Raw genomic sequence first — 16,984 nt, 5'->3', positions numbered from 1 at the left:
AAAAACCTGAATACCAAATCCCAACATTCTGATCTGGGTTGACCAAGTAGCGGTTTACTCGAGGGATTCAAAGAAAGAGGCAGGAGAGACAAAATAAATTATCCCTGCTCAAGGTTTTGCCTGATTCCTATTCAATGTGCCAGGCTTAGGCCCTCCAGCACTTCCAACAGAAAAGGTAATACACTTTCACATTGAAAGGCTACTTGAAAGAACACTTCTTGCAGGACAAGACTAACATAGTGGTTCAAATAACATTGTTACACAGTGCTTCAAAAATGTGTGTTGTTCACATTAAAAATGAGATAGAATTAGCCTGTTCCTAGAAGCCAGCAAGGCATGGGAAAGCAAAGCAGGTGGTGATTCTTGATCTGGAAAAAAAATTAATTTAGTTAATATATTTTATTAGTTAATATATTTTGCTCATTACTGAGATGTTACATCAACTTCAAATTACCACAAAGCCACAGCTAAACATTTCTGTTGGAAGCAGCAGTGTTTTGTTTTTCCCAAGTCACATGAACTCTGTCTTAGAGCTTACTACTTCCTGCAAGTTCTAGTACAGTTCACAGGATATTATGTGAAGTAATCCAGGACTGCCAACAGCAACTGCTGTTCAGCAAGAATCCCAGCAAATAATATCACAGGTATAATTAACTCCTGGCTTGTCTCTTCTCTAAAAGTAGCAAAGTTAGTTAAACACCTTGGTTCGCTATCTCCTCCTGTGGCCCATGCTGTCCATAGCCAGAATTTTCTCTGTGCATCTCTTTTCATAATGCTGCAAAGCAACCAGAGAGCAGAGATGCACAAGATGTCTCCACTTGTACAGGAAACACTTTTGTTACTCTGCACTGTCTCAGACACAGCATAAGAAATCCCATCTAAAACTGCTTTCTGCCTTTACTACAAACCACAGTGCAGAAACAGAAATGGATATGATTGCAGCATTGTGTTTTACAACTACATGAGCTGAATTTTATACACACGGAGAAGTAATTTCCAATGAGTTGCCTATCTGATCTTTTTGAGCCTCTTCTGTTTGCAGATCACACTAGGAGTTTTCATCTTCCTTGAATTGATTCATTTCTCAATTTATTTCCCGAGTGCTTTCTGGGGTCTAATCTCATATTTTAAAACTTTCAATTTCATAAATTTAAGTTGCTTTGATGAGAGCAGGCATACGTATGGATGTTGTTATTAAGGTGAGAAGTCCTAAAATTATATTTTTGATGTATCTAGAAGTTCACAAAACATTTTGGACATCACAGGATAACATAGCTTTGCTCAATAGCAGTCCTTTAGCAGGGGATCACAGTGCCTGAGAGAGCAGGCAGAGTTCTTGGTGCTCGTAATGATGCCGAAGAAAAGGAAAACCATACATACAGAGAGCCTTGCTTGCAAAGCCTCTGGTTTAGTAAAATGTCAGCCGCCTTTCCATCCCCACACCCAGCACCATCATTTTTGGCAGCAGGTCAATTCTTGCTAAGCTACTGAAACAGACAAATTAACCTGAGCATAAAGCAGAGAGGGCTAATGATCATCAAGCACAAACAGGCACTTAAACACCACCACACTGAGGACTGACAGCCAGGAGGTGAAGGAAATCCCTAATTTCACAGTGGTTCTGTATCAATTGCGCTGTTTCTTTCCATCAGGAAGTTCAAAAGAAATTTCAGAAGGCAGAGAAAAGAGAAGGAGCCCTAAAAAAGTTTGGATGTTGGAAATCAATAGAAACTAGAGGAGAAGTGAGAAGAGAGATGTCATTTGTAAGTAGTTTAATGTTTTGGCATTTGCATTGCCTATTGATGAGAAAGTGCAAAAAGTGCAGACAAGGATAGAGGGACTGATGACAGGAAAATCAATGGCTTCTTTATAGGAGTCATTCAATAGTAGTGAAGGAAATTTGCTGTTTTGCAGAAACCACATCACCTGGTGTGAGCTGGCACGGCCTCCTATTCCCACAGGAGGAGAATGTCCAAGCATTTCAGCTCCCACCTACCTCTCATTAGTTTGTGCTGCTCCCACGCCCTGTGGAGTGAGGAGAGAGAAAAAAGCCCAGTTCTATTCCTGAGCCTGTTGCCAATGTGTTGGCTGGCCCTAAGCCATAATTTCTGTAAAAGAAATTCGATGATGCCTCTTCCTGCTACCTAAGTGTTGTGCAGCCCAATTAGTGAACGCTTGCACTGTACTTTGAATATCCCCAACTGTGGAACAAGCAGCTGTTACTATAAATACTCTGCTGAGCACTGAGGACCACACTGTTTGGTGTGTGAGCTGAGGAAAACCTCACACTGTGTAATCTGTTTAAGAGCTGCTGCATTTATTTTACTGTGTATCTAGACATGGGCAAGGGGCTTACGAGACTGCCTGGTTAGATGCAGCAGGTTTATGTCATTCCAACAAAGTAACTTCACCTTGACATTGCCCACAGCCTGATGGAGGTCATGACCTGGGTCCTTGACAACTGGGCCATGTTATCATACTTTTCTGATTAATGTGAAAACAGGACACATGCAAGACTCTAAACCAAGAACACATGCATGAGTGACCATGACAAATGAAGGGATCAAATCCCCACATTGTCTGCAGAACACACAGAGATGCAAATTACTGTACTCTGCAAAAAGGACACATCCAGCTTTCCACAGAAACCTCAGAGATGCCACCAACTTCCATTCCTCTTTGACTTTGTCACCCAGGCTTATATTAATATTGCACTAAATCTGCTGGGATTCAGGCGTTCAATGACAGAGTAAGAACACGGCAAAGCCTCTGAATGGCCAGTGTCCAAGATATCTTGCAAACACCATTTCTAAGCCATCCTGGGCACCTGACAACACATGTCTACAATTGTGTTGACTCAACAAACTGCCTTGACAAGAAACAGAGTGATCCCTTCACTAATTGACTCATTAGCAGAGATAGAGAGGCATCCAGATCATGAGTCATGCACTCTGAGACACCTCACCTGGGATAAAATGAACGTGACCTAGAAACACTTTATCCCTGTTGCTGTTGATGCCTACAGCAGTGCAATATGACTCCACCTAGCATGTCAACACGTTCTCTATATATTTTTGTCTGAAAGTGGTGAAATCTCTAGATAAAACAGGAGACATTCAGACTGACAGACCTCTGCTTGCAAACAAATGGCTCATTATAGCAGCTAGTAACTGATACTGAGAGCAAAAACTTCTAAAGTAGCAGCAGCCATTGCTTCATGATATTACTACAGTTCCTACAGTTCCTTCCCATGCAAATTTGTTTCCCTGGAAAACTCAGAAATAATTTGACTCTTGCTGAAGCATTCAGTCACCACTGAATACTTCAGCAAGTCCATACAGAATGTGATGCAGCAAACACTGGTGTTAATAAAGGGAGGGAAAGCGAGAGAGACACTGTCCCTCAACAGCCCGTGTTTTAAACAGAGCCTAGGACTGACAGGCCAGCCAGAGCACTCACCAGGTTGACGAAGTCCTGGTAGCAGATCCTCCCCTCAGAGTTGCTGTCTGCCAGGGCTAGCAGGACCTCCAGCTTGTGGGGGTCCAGCTCCGAGCCGTGCCTCTGGAGAAGGGAGCGGAACTTCTCAGTGCTGATGTAGCCAGTGTTGTCAGGATCAAACTGGGATAGGAGGGGAGAGTGCCACAATTAACAACCCCATGTTACACACAACTCTGTCCTCCTATGCATTCATCACCCACTGCAGGGTGGTCATCACCCACAGGGACCCAGGGGCTGCTCTGGGCTTTGCTGACACTGCCCTGCAATCACCCAGGGACTGGAAAGCACCCTGTTGCAGAGAGGGGTGAGTCCAGGCACCATCATCCACACCACCATTCCATCTCTACCCAAGCTTCAGCTACATCAACTCCCTTCACCTTCCTGCCCTCTGCATCATCATTTCTCTTGTCTATTTTTAATGTCTCTTTCTATCTGGAACATCAAGCAAACCAGAGATACAGTTTGTGAGATAAAATGCACTGAAAACAGTTTTACTCCCCTATTTCCTAACACAATTGCACCACAGGAATATGCCATCCCTCCCCAAGCCCTTTCCATGCTCAGTGTTTCTGACAGTCACCTTTCCAGATCACCTCTACAGATGCCTTCACTATGGTAAGTGCTTTCACTGCTGAAGAGCTATTTTAAGACAGTTGGGAAAGAAAATCTTTGGACAGGGAGCAAAGCAGATGAACACCATGTCAAACTAAAAGTGACAAAGCAGCCACATGCCATTTTGAGAATGTAAACCGGAGTCATTAGAAGGAAAGTCCCAGGTAAGACCTGGAGTGAAATCCACTCTGACCAAAAACATCACTGTTTTCCCTGCGCCTAAGTGGCTAATCTAGAAATGCCACATGAAAAGAGACACCTTTACAAGGCTGTCCAAACTAATGACTGTTCCAGTGGCCTCCAGGGCACTCTGTGAGGGGCTGCCAGCTCACAGGGCACAGCCTCAGCCCTGACAAAGCCAGTGCTGGCACCACGCCGAACACCTTTCTGATGTGCTTGGAAAACTAGTGGCTGCAAGCTGCCAGACCGGTCTGCACTAGCCCTGGTGCAGTCTGATCTCTACCAGTTCTCTGTTGCTGGGAGATTTTGCCTTTGATTTCCCAAACTTGGCTGTGAGGACCCTGGTGCTCGCTGGCCTCCTTTTGTAGATAATGATATCAAGCTTGTTGGCTGGATTGAATGGCTGTCAGGGGGCAGGGTGGTCAGGAGGGAGTCTTTTCATGGAAACATTTGGGACATAATAGGACCTTGGCAGAGCCAAAAAGGTCCTATCAATCCTCACTCTTTCCTAATGGAGAACAAAAGATGAACAGACGCCGGGCCTTCGATCAGACACAGTGGGGTGAAGAGCCTTGGCAAGGGAGGGGGTGGGAAGGAGGATGTGGCAGAGGATGCAGCCTGCCAGCAGCAGGGCTGGCACGGCTCTGCAGTGAGCAGAACTGCTGTAAAACAGACCAGCCTCAGGAATGGGCTCTTGTTTAGAGGTTGTAGTGCCCATGTGCGAGGATCTGGCTCCATCTCCTTCTGGCCTGAACGCCTTTGTCCTACTGTTCTGCTCTCCCCAGCTGCTTGGCTGAGGAGGAGCCGTCTAACCCGAGAAGGGGAGGTCACAGCTCCTTGCTGGAGTAGGGCTATCTACCCTTGGTCAAAGCAGCAGTCCCTCTGTGAAGAAGCTGCTGGGGATCACACCAGACAAGATAAACCAAGTGACCTGTGGACAGTCAGAGCTGGGCACTCTCTCCTGTTCTCTGCCAAAGGTTGTCCTGCCCTTGTGAGGTGGCCTGGATGTACCTCCCTGACAGATGGCACCCAGAGCCAAAGGTTTCATCAGCTGTTTACTGTTAAACAAAGGCTTAATATTAATTCCTGGAGAAGTTTAGCTCCCCTACTCTGGCCACTCTGATGCTTTTAGTTAACAGATCAAACCCCAAAAGTCAGGGCTTCTGCTCTCAGGCTCAGCTCTGATGAGTTTTGGCTCTTGCTGTGACCCTCAGGCCAGTCTGTTTGTGGTGCTCAATCCCAGACACACATACCCAGGAAATAAAGTATTATTAGCACAATACCTGGGATGACCTTTCTCAAGGGGAATTTGTAGAAGCTGTGAGATGAGTCATTCAGTGAATGGCTCTAAGACCTGCAACCCCATAGATACTGCTCCGTTCATCCCTGTTTCTCTAAAACATTTGAGAACCAACTTCTTACTTAACTGCACAACTTTAACTGTATCTTGATATTTAAAATGTCAGAACCTAGCTTGTCTAGGATAAAACCATTTGCTCCTTGAAGGCTTAAGTACCTCTCTACTTTGAGGGCCAAGGTCAGCACCCAAAGTGTAGGACTCTCCCCATGCTGTGTGGTCACTGACTTTGTAGGAAGACCAAGGGCTGCAGCCCCAGGAAACATGGCTATTCCTTCAAAGGGCAGATGAGATACAGAGCTGAAGCACACAGGCCTCCAGAGAACAAAAGAACTGCTGAGATCACAAACCACTTTTCCCAGATTTTGTTCTGCTTTCAAGCCTTCCAAAAAGAAGCATTTTGTAACCAAGAACAGAAATTACACAACGGCTTCAGAGCTTCAAACAGCCCACAAGGACACACTAATGACTTCAGACTCACTAGTGCTGGAGCTGATACATCCTGTCACTCAGGATGTTGCTGCTACTGGCTGCTGTGCTGGCTTCCAAAGGCACAGCTGAAGCTGTAGCTGTCTGGTGGCTACAAGTGAATCTGCTTCTTTCTCACACAAATAGGCACCACCATTCCTCCTTCAGCTCACTGAAGTCTTGCTGCTTGCTCCATAAAAATCAAAGCAGTGGCAGAAGGTAGCTGCTGTTTTCCGTAGTGTAATTTGACTATTGAGTCTCTTCTCCTCTTCCATGTTATTATATATAATTATTTTTTGGCATCATGTTAATGATAATAATTAGAAATAAGTTTGAAGTAAAACAGTGGATCTGAACAATGTGAGAGTAAGAGATGAACAATGAACAGCTGACATCTGAACTCAAACACCTCAGAGCAGGGCCAGAGCACAGGTTCTGCAACCTGGAGCAGAATGTTTTCTGTCAACCCCAGCCGTAACAAAGTCCTCTTATTTATGTTTAAACAAATTTTAATTGTACAACATTTCTCTATAAAAAGCATATAAAAATCTCATCTGTCACCACTCAAAATCCACACCACTACTTCAAACTTCTTCAAACCCTGTTTCTGATATCACAGCTACCCACAAAAATCAAGGGGTTGAGCAGGTCCTGCATATCCTGTGTCCCTACACATGGCAAATCAGTCACAGAATGTGCTCAGTTAGAATGGACCCATTAGGATCATCGAGTCCTCCATGCTCCATCCAGCTCCTGGCCCTATGCAGGACAGCCCAAGAATCCCACCATATGCCCAGGAGTGTTGTCCAAACCTTTCTTGAACTCAGACAGGCTCGGTGCTGTGACCACAGCCCTGGGGAGCCTGTTCCAGTGCACAACCACCCTTAGATATTCAACCTAAACCTCTTCCTGACCCAGCTCTAGCTGTTTCCTTGAGTTCTGTCACTGGTCATAAGAGCAAAGAGATCACAACCTGCCCCTCATGAGGATGTTGAAGACCACAGTGAGGTCTCCTCAGTCTCCTCCAGGCCAAACAAACCAAGAGCCACTCCTCACACGGTTTCCCCTCAAGACGCTGCATTATCCTCGTGGCCTCCTTTGGACACTCTCTAACAGCTTCATGTCTTTTTCATAATATGACACCCAAAACTACAAACAGCACTCCAGGTGACGCTGCAACAGTGCAAAAATGCGACAGCAGACTCAAAACACTCAACTCCATCAATTATAAAAGAGGCAACTGACCTTTGCTAGCCGCTTCATGCATTTATCCATGATCTCCTTCGGGGCCAACTGTCCCCACAAGCCCAGCCGAGCATCAGGGTCTCACCCGAGGACAGACAGTGCCTGGAGGCAGCAGCAGGGCCGTGCTGAGCCCGGCTCCAGCCCCACGGGGAGCAAAGCTCCCACAGCACACAGGCACCATGGAGCCTTCCCTCAGCGCAGCTCCGTCTGCCTGTCCACGAACTCGGGCAGGCAAGTGACCAGGGATGAGGAAGCCGTTTGCCCCCCTCGTCCCCCCAGACAATAGGACTCTAACGGCAATTTCATGCAAGGTTTCATCCGCATTTCAATGACAATCACCCTTAACTCCCTTGATCCTCAACGAGGCTCTTCAGCAAAAATGTAAATATGTTAATGACCGTAGCAGCCATCTGACCCAGGATCTTAATTCCCTGCCCCAAAACAATCTGTTTTTCTCCTGTTTCTTCCTTATATTATTAGAGGAGACACACCACAAACTAAAGGTCCCACAGCAAAATTACAAGACAAAAGTAAGGTGGGGGACTTCCCAAAATGTGATGAAAATAGGAAATTCGGTTGAGGAAAGAGAATGAAATCTCAAATTTTTCCTCTTCTTTAATTAAAGACACATCAGCCACGGTTGAGTGAGCAAGTAGGGTGGAGGCTGGTGCTGCAGACAGACAATGAGTATCTTGGGAAAACTCAGACATTTCAGAGTGCAGCCAGCTGCTCCTCTCCCCGTGGCAAACAGCCCTCAGGGGCACCGGGGCAGCTGGAGAGCCAACAGCTGAACCGGGCACAACAGCAGGATCCTTGGCTGGCTTTAGGATTGCAGGAACTGAGTTTGCTACCACCCACAGTTTTCTCATCGAAGGGCTTTGTCTCGACATCACTGAATCCACAGTTGTCTTTCCAGTGGGCAAGGCTTCAAGCAACTTAATCTAATTTGGAAATTGGCCTTGAGTTGGACCAGTTCGTTAAAATCTGAATCATTCCAAGGTCCGGTGGTGTCTTCACTTTGGGGAGAGACTGGCCTGGCAGTGTCAGGCCTCCAGTCACTGACCCCAGCTCTGCTCCAGACTAGGAGATTCTGCAAAGAAATTGCCCCGAGCTTTAGCTTCTCCTCCCTATTATATAGAAATGACAACTCCTGATTCATCTCCCACCAGAAAGGAGCTCTCAATAGCTGGCCTGTTTCTTATTTACATGTAGGCCCTTTTCCACTGGAAAGGGGGTGTCAATTGCATGCAACATCTTGTCATCGCCAAGGATTTCAGAAACCACTCTGAGCTTTGCTGGATGGAATTCAGATGTTAGGTGGCACAGTCTCTGCAATCTAGGGATGCTCAATGATCCTGCTCTCTCTTCCAAAGGTGAGAAGTGCATGTGAGAAATCCTGATCCAATGGAGAGGAAGGCCAGTCAGAGGTAAATGCATATCCCTCCACCCTGAAATCCAGCTTCCCACCATTTAAAGTCACCTCATCTGAGTTGCCTGAGCACACATGGTAAAACATTAGTGCTGGCTCCAGTGACGCACACTTGCCTCCCCTGTAAAAAATGAATTTACTCACCACTGCCCAGACAATATAAAGTGATTAAGGGCTGTCCAGCAGTACTTTCAGTGCATGTTAGATTGCTTTGACCTGAGGTGAACCCGAGAGCTGGAAACATCACCCAGCTCTCAAAAGCCAGATTGCTTTTAAGAACAGAGGATAGTCCCTCACCAAGCAGCGCTCCCAGACACACCTGCTCCTCAGGAAAGATGCAGTGAGAGCACAGAGCTGCCCAGCTCAGCTCTCACCTTGGCCAGGAGGCATTCCAGAGAAGAGGGCCTGTCACCTGGATTTGGGTGTCTCTGCATGCAGCACATGGCAAAGTGGAGATAGAGGGGGCTGGTACAAGATTCTCTTTTCCCTGAAGAGCAGAATAGCCTGAAAGACCAGGTTCATAAGCTAGTTGCCCAATCTATAGAGGCATTTCTGTTCTAATTTATTTCTCCTACTGAATTAGGCATAAAGACAAGGAAGGGACCTACATTACTACCATCTGTTTTTACCTTCTGCAGAAGCACTTCATCTAAACAGACAGTGGAAGCACAGATTCAATAAGAATGAGAGAATCAAAAGATTCAGGAGTGTGCCACTCTTCAGTTCTGAGACAGACTGGAAAGAGGGCTTGGAGCCAGATTTGATTTTTGGTATTGCCAAGATTGCTGGAGTGAGCCCACAGACTTGTGTGGTGTTGTGACCTCCCCATCTACAGGGCACAGGCACCACAGCTGTGTTCGTGTGATCCAGCCCAGTGAGGGCTGTGCAGAACTCAGAGTGTGGCTAGGTGATGGCTGCAATGGCAAAGGGCAATTGCCAAGCCACCAGGCCAAGCACCACAGGGACACTGTGAACAGAGATGGCCTTCTGCAGAGGTTTCAGGTGCAGAAAACGATCAAACTTTCCAAAGCCAGTGACAGCTGGACACTGAACTTTTTGACTCTACAGAGGTCACACCCCTGGTCCATAACCACCATAGGCCAAGCAAATCCTACACTTGGAAACCCCAGTAATTTCTGACCTACAGCTTGCAGGGGAAGCCTATCATGCTCAGCCAGGTACCCAAATTCATGTTTCTGTCTCCATGCTCACTTTTAACACAACTCTCTTCCTTATCCATCCTCTGCCTGTGGGTTTCTTGCTGCAAGTCCTTGCTAAGACACTAAGAGAGGACAGAGCTGAGAAGCACTCACAGCACCCACTGAGTGGGCTTTCAGTCCTCGGCCACCTCGACATCCCACCACTCTGAGCAATCCCTCTGCCTCTCTCCAAAACAGCCTCCTGGCAGAATACTTCCAGAAACAAGCCTCTAGTCTCAGCTGGGGAATTACAGACAGTGTTCAAGCCACCCAGAACTAAATTATTCAAAATATACCACTGTGCTGGCTTTGAAACCAGAGCCGCTCCCCAGAAAGAAGCCAGGGTAAATAAAAGCTCCATTACCAGCATCACTGGCAGGGAAGGAGATGCAGCACGGAAAGTGAGGGAGATAATTACATGATTAACGAGACAGCATGGGTGGCAGGAGATGCCCTCCATTACGCCACAAGGCCTAATGCAAAGAGACATGTTTATAGACTGAGCCTTCTCCAGCTCTGCTTCTTCCTGTTTTATTATTTATGGCAGTGCATTAAGACTACTGGAAAGAAGCTGAGGCACTCTAAAAGTCGCAGGTGGGGTTTTTTAGGTGAAAATATTATTTTCAGTCTTGATCCAGCACTGGCCATGCTGCATATTCCTACATGGGCAGTTGTCTCAGCTGCAGTAATAGGCTGGGCAGGCTGTGACCCAGACAGGTGAGTCATGTATCCAACAGCACCAGCCCAAGCTCTGGTGCTATCTCTCATTCCCAAGATTGTGGACAAGATGAAGCCAACAAGAGACCACCTAGGAATTGGTGTGATCAAACTCTCATGAACAGTTAAAATCTTTTCTTAAATCCTGAGGCAAGGGGTTTATAACTTTGCAGAACTGCTTGTCAGCACTGGCCCCAACATTCTTAATGTACGCATGCCCAATCTCTTTCTCTCCCATTTGAATTCCTCCAGTTTTTAGGCCTCCACAACCTCCTGAAGCAATGAATTCTGCAGTCTAGATAAAATAAACTCCACTTTTAATCTGGATGGTGAAAGGCATTAAATATCAAAAGCTGAAAACAGCAATATCCATAGTATCAGAAGACATGTGATATTCTCATTCACCACCACATAATTATTCTTTAGGTGGTTTTAGACATATCTGACTGGAAAATCGCAAAATTCTCTATTAATATTAATTACGTCTCTCAGGGCTTCTACATCATGAGGGGACATAAGATGTAAATTACTTCATTTAGATCCAAAATGCAACACACTCTGGGTGAGATGCTGCACTGATTTGCATTACATAACTCACCAGAAGACATAAGCATGCACAATCTCACAACTGGGAGACGGGCTCTAATCACTACTGCTACAAAGAAAATCATAAAACCCAAAGTAAACCAGAAACTGACACACAACAGTGAGAAGAGCTGTTCAGGGGGGGCTGTAGTTCACACCAAGTTCCTGCAGTCAGATCCCTGCTTATCCCTGGGTCAACTAATCATACATAAGATTTCTGTAAAAGCCACTGCTATGGATAATGTCTCCTGTCACAGCTGCATCTATGCTAGTACAGATGAGTCTTCTTTTCAAAACAGGTTTTTGGTCTGATGTTATCTGGGAAAAATTGCACAGGTGATATCAGTGTGAAAGAGTCAGAGGAGTTGAAATGTTTCTGTTTTCTGTGTGGACAGAAGTCCAATGAATTATCTCTATCACATGATGATGATGATGCACTTTCTGTCCCAGCAGTAACTCTGGAGAATGTTACACAGCAGCTGCTAAAGTTAGTTTTGAATCAGCAGGTCAAGGTAACTTTCATCCAAAAGGTTTTAAAAAGTCATTACAAATACTGATTTTCTGCAAGTCTGGGAACACTGCAAGAACATCAAGATCTGCTTGCTCCCTTTCTTCCAGTTTTGACTCAGCAGTACAGCCCTTCCCAACCATGCCTCTAAAACTCCTGTGCAATCACAGTGACAGGCATGCACCCTGCTCCCTAAACTGCCTGGCAAGAATTTAATGGGATACAGCAGGTCTTGATGGTCTAACAGCTACCCACAGCAAAGGAACAAATGACCGATATTGAGTAACACACACTTGAAGGAGGACTGGTCTAATATCAGACCAGGCCACAGAAAACAGATTATGTCCAGCTGATATTATCTGGATAGGAACACAAACTGGGCACAGATCATAAGCCAAGGTCGCTGGTATGACTGATTTCTGCAGGGCATCTGACATCACCAGAAAACCCTGAGTCTGAGGATTTACTGTGACACAAACTCAGGCTGTCACACATTCAACATGCTGAAATCTGGCTATTTGACAGGTCTCAAAAATAAATCTAAGCCAGAGAGCCACCATCACGTGGCAATGCCACTAATTGGGTCCCAGGAGAATTCATTCTTCCTCCTACAGAGTTCTCATCACTGACTTCAGCGCAAACTAAGGAAAAGTCTGTATCATGCTCACAGATGAGTTAAAGCAGCAACTTACTAAGTGTGAGCAAGGTCTTTTGGTAAATCTGGGTACTTGCAAACAACATATATTACACTAAAAATAAATAGAAAGCCATCTGGACAGGAGCCAAGAATGCCAGCCAGTGTACGGGGTGGGGAATGCCATCTTCAGCAGCAGCCACTCCCGGCAGGGGAAAAAACCCCTTGTTTGTTATAGTGAGTGCTTGCAAGGTAACACTGCCTGCAAAAAGAAAACGTGACCTGCAGGTTTGTAAATGAGGTGACATTTACCTCGTTGGCACTTTTTACTGGTACAGTCTGACTGGCTGCACTGACAGGCTCAATTCATTACCTTATGAAAGGGAAGGTTAAGCAATGACTTGATCACTGTCCAGAGGAAGAGGAATTTGGCAGTACAGGAGTCTCCACCAAGACAAAGGTATAATCACATCTAGGGGCTAGAAGTCAAACTGGACAGCCTTAGATTAGAATAAGTTGACTATTTTTACTATTAACAAGAGAAACATCTCACTAACTTCACCAGAAGTTTTGCAATTAAATTGCAAGTTCTCCTAGGAGAGGAGGTATGGTTGAGGTCAAGCAGAAGACCACTCAGAAAACCTTCTTGCCTACTTTAGGAGAGACTAAATGATCCCAACAGTTCTCTTCTGACCTGACAGCAAGCTATTAGGGTTCAGAAAAGCTCAAGCTAAACAGCTGTATTTAAAGCTCCAGCTAACAAGTGCCATAGCACACATATAGCCAAAATGACCCACCTGTACTGGAATTCAAACCACATTTCTGGTTAGAGCAACAACCATGGAGAAAAACTCCTGCTAAACGGACTAAGGAAAAGGATTTAACTCCCATTGGTCTTACAACTGGCTTTGCTCAGTCATGGGGACTAAAAGCTACCAAAAAACTCTGCTTTCCAAGATAAACTGGAGCAGAAGTTTAAGTCAGCCTTGTGAAGAGGAGACAGGTATCACATGATTCCCGGCAATGTCTTGTAGGCACTGGCATTACACTGCAACGACATAACCATCTCAAAGGTACTGCAGACAGGCTGGTTCCAAAAGCAGCCTGGAGCTGGGAGCATTAATTATTATCTAACTTTTACCATTTGAATGCTTGAGAGCAAGAAATCCTGACTTGCATCTGTCCAGAGTGATCACAGGAGTTCCAGCTGCAGGAAGGAATCAGACTGCTGGAAGCTGTGGTGGTTTGAATTGTTTCTTAGGTGATCTATCCAAATCATTCCTGGATGACACGCAGACTGCAGGTTCCCTGCATTGAACTGCAATAGTAATTTCTGCAGTGTTTGCACTTTACCAGTGTCTGCTATGTCAAATATGCTTTGGTTTAAGGGTAGAAAAGATTTGTCCAAGTGCCAAAGTTGCAAAACCACAAATCAGAAAAATCAAGCTTCATTTTGGATTCCTATATGCTGTCACTGGATACAAGGAACACTGTTTCCAGAGTTATCTCTGCCACAAGTTTTCAAACAGAAAGAAAATGTGTCTGACATTTTAAAGCAAATCATGACTAAATAAACTCCACAACAGGATGCAACTAACTTCATAGGAAGAAGTGCTGTTCATGCAGGGGTGCCAGTCCAAGCCTGGCTGGAGCAGAGCCTCCTGCCTGCAGGTGACAATAGGCAGGGCTGGCCTGGGGCTAGATGTGCCCTGCCAGGTTCAATGTCTCTGTGGGGCACAAGCACAATGAATGGGGAATCTCTTTTACACACAGCAGCCTGACACCAAACCACAGCAGGGTTTGAAATCCCACTTTGAGACAGTTATCAGGGGAAAGGGTCCTTCTCAGAGAACTGACGAGTCCTCCCAGAGCCTGCCTCCTGTATCAGGGGCTCCTTTTAACCTCATGAGACAGCAGTGGATGGTCCTTTCACAGCCTCCCACACAACAGAGAGCTCGTCCTGTCAGCCCAACCTGCCGGCACTCACAGAGCCCCTCTCCTTGCCCGTCTCCACCTCATTTCTGTCTCCTTTACTGAGCTGATCAGATTTCCCACAGGCACAGGGAGCACACAAGAGCACCTGCTTCCTCCAAGCCTATCCACTCTTCCCAAGCTCTAACACTCCCTTTTATTTGAACAGACTGGCTTGAATGCAGTTTAACCATTCAAAGCTGAAGCCCCCCTGGGCACCCACAGGCCAGCAGACCTCCCACTTGGTTTTCCTGCCACACTGCAGTAGAGATCTGCTCCTTCAATACCATGGGGTGATGTATGTACACTGCTGGCACGGTGGGAGCTGCAGGGGACAGGTGCTCAGCAACCTGGGAAATCTTTGGCAGAGGCTGTGGTCCATATTTCCTGTGTCTGCATCACAAACACAGGGTTGTGGCTGCATTGAGACCCAGAAACAACAAGCCCTGGCAAATACAATTCATAAGCTCTGTTTCCTGGGGAACACTTAAAACACATATTGAAGAGCAGAGATGGCTTGACAAAACTGATACAGCCTCCAAGTAGATGATTTAAAAGAAGGAAGCAGAGAAGACACAGGCAACAACCATAATTACAGAGCCAGCATAATTAAGAGAATTCATGTTATGTTCCTCAGGAATGAGGAAATCCAACCTCCTGAGGAGTCACCTGAGAGCTGCAACTGCTGCAAACAAAGAGAAGACAAGCCAGGAGGGAGAGACAGAAAGACCAGACTGAACAGGAAGGTTAGGAAATTATAATACCCTTCCTGTTCATGCATCATGCTGCATCTCCAGGAAGTGGAGGGAAAAGAAATCTTCTCACCTGCAAGGTAACTAGAGAGACAAATTCACCCAAAACAGTCCCACCAGGCTTCCACTGAGGATTAATTTGCCCATCAGCTGGGGCCAACTTCTAGATGAGCATCCTCACAGAGCACACTGCAGACTGCTCAGCTTTGGATGGGCACGGAGAAGGGAGTGCAAAGACACAAAAGGAGGACTGGAAGGGTGGAAGGGGCAGGAGGAGAGGGCAGCCCAGACTGGGTGAGGGGAAGCCCAGATGAATGGAGAAAAGAAAGCAGGGAGGTGAATGAGCAAGAGTTGATGAATGGTAGGGAGGGCATGGAACTTTTACACAGGGCAGAGAGCAAAGACAGAGCTTGAATGGGGAAGACTGAAAGATGCCGCTTGAATGGAAGGGGAAAGAGGGAGGAGAAATGAGGCAGGGAGAGAGCTGAGCAGCACAAAGTGAAATAGTGCAGACAGAACAGCTTCCCACATGGACTTGACAAGGCCTTAGAGAGACAGACAAGTAACACAGCATGAACTTTAATCCAGGAGCAGAAAAGCTGCCTCGAGTAGACAGTGCTACCATCGTCTGTCCCTGTATAATCCCTCCACCACTGGGCACTTCCTTTGCTCCCAGCCAACAAATTCTCATGAACCCAGAGCAAATCAAACAGCAGCCACCAAAGGTCAGACTGCCCCCAACAATGGGACCTGTAGCAAAACTGAACCAGTGACATGGAAACAGCCGATAGGATAAAGCACCAGGATAATTACAAGCAGCAAAGCAGCAGCCCAAGATATGCAAGTGTAACACTGCTCCAAGGGTGGGACAAGATGCAGTTTATATGCACAATATAATATTTATCAGCAGTGTTAGTTGCAGGGCTTTTCTCTCACTTACACAGCAAGGATAATTTTTTTCAAAACAAAACTTTTCCAAGCAAAGAGATTTCCTGAGATTTCAGTCATGCCAAGACTTTCCTGAGAATATGACTTAGATTTGAATATCAATTGTTTAGAAGTTCCTTCAGATTCTAAAAGGCCAAAGCACTGGACATTGCCATTTTCAAAATGTTTCCGTAAGAACTATCATTTACATTCCTATTCAGAGTGCCCAGATGGTTCAGCTCAAATCAAATTAAATATTTTGCTTGAAAAGAAAAAAGCACTGTTTTCCCCAGCCTTTTGGTGAGTTTCAAACAAAATTCTCTGTATTATTATTCATCCACCTCTCCATTTGCACAGCTGGGGAAAACAAAGCATTTTAAAAGGGCACATCTTATTACTTGAACCTCACTGGCTGGCAGAGCTGAAAACTGGATGCCCTCCTCTCCTCTTTGGGTGGCCAATGTCTGTTTTCCTCCTAGGTCCATCAGTCACCCCTGTGTGAGCATGTGCCAAAGCTATTTTCACAATGCAAAACAGAAGACACAGTGACTCAGCTTAAAAGAGATAGTGTAAGTACCTAAATCATAGTATTTCACTTCATATTTGTTATGAACTATTATTTAAAAGCTAATTCAATGTCTGGAGCATGTTTTTTGCTTTCTTATAAATTGACCCCACTAACACATAAGCTAAAATGAGAGGTCACAGAAACGCAGTAGAAGATAAACACAATGGAAAGAACCGAAATTTAAATGTAAGACTTGACCCTAGTTTGCCTTTTTAACACATCAGGGAAGTCAAACATACAAACTAGCTTTTAAATGGTTGCTAGAGGAATCATGAGGGGCCCATCTGTGCCCCAGCTTGAGACTCTGTTCTGCCCCTTTCTTTTTTGATGTTCC

General features: G+C 45.6%; 1 protein-coding gene and 1 long non-coding RNA gene across 3 annotated transcripts in view; one reads left to right on the top strand and one right to left on the bottom strand.

Annotated features, from left to right (window-relative positions):
* RHBDL3 (rhomboid like 3) overlaps positions 1 to 16,984 on the bottom strand; it is a 57,990-nt gene that overhangs the window by 17,478 nt on the left and 23,528 nt on the right. For both annotated transcript variants that reach the window (XM_068209711.1, XM_068209712.1), the window contains one exon: positions 3,460 to 3,618. In XM_068209711.1, the coding sequence (XP_068065812.1) occupies positions 3,460 to 3,618 (159 nt within the window). The remainder of the gene's footprint in view (positions 1 to 3,459; positions 3,619 to 16,984) is intronic.
* LOC137485332 (uncharacterized) lies at positions 7,655 to 10,992 on the top strand. Its single transcript, XR_011005282.1, has 3 exons — positions 7,655 to 7,741; positions 8,734 to 8,787; positions 9,373 to 10,992. It is a non-coding gene; the product is annotated as an uncharacterized lncRNA (long non-coding RNA).

Source organism: Anomalospiza imberbis, chromosome 19 (assembly GCF_031753505.1).
Source record: "Anomalospiza imberbis isolate Cuckoo-Finch-1a 21T00152 chromosome 19, ASM3175350v1, whole genome shotgun sequence".
Lineage (NCBI taxonomy): Eukaryota > Metazoa > Chordata > Aves > Passeriformes > Viduidae > Anomalospiza > Anomalospiza imberbis.
Note: the sequence above shows the minus strand (reverse complement) of the source record. Positions and strands in the feature narration are given on the sequence as shown.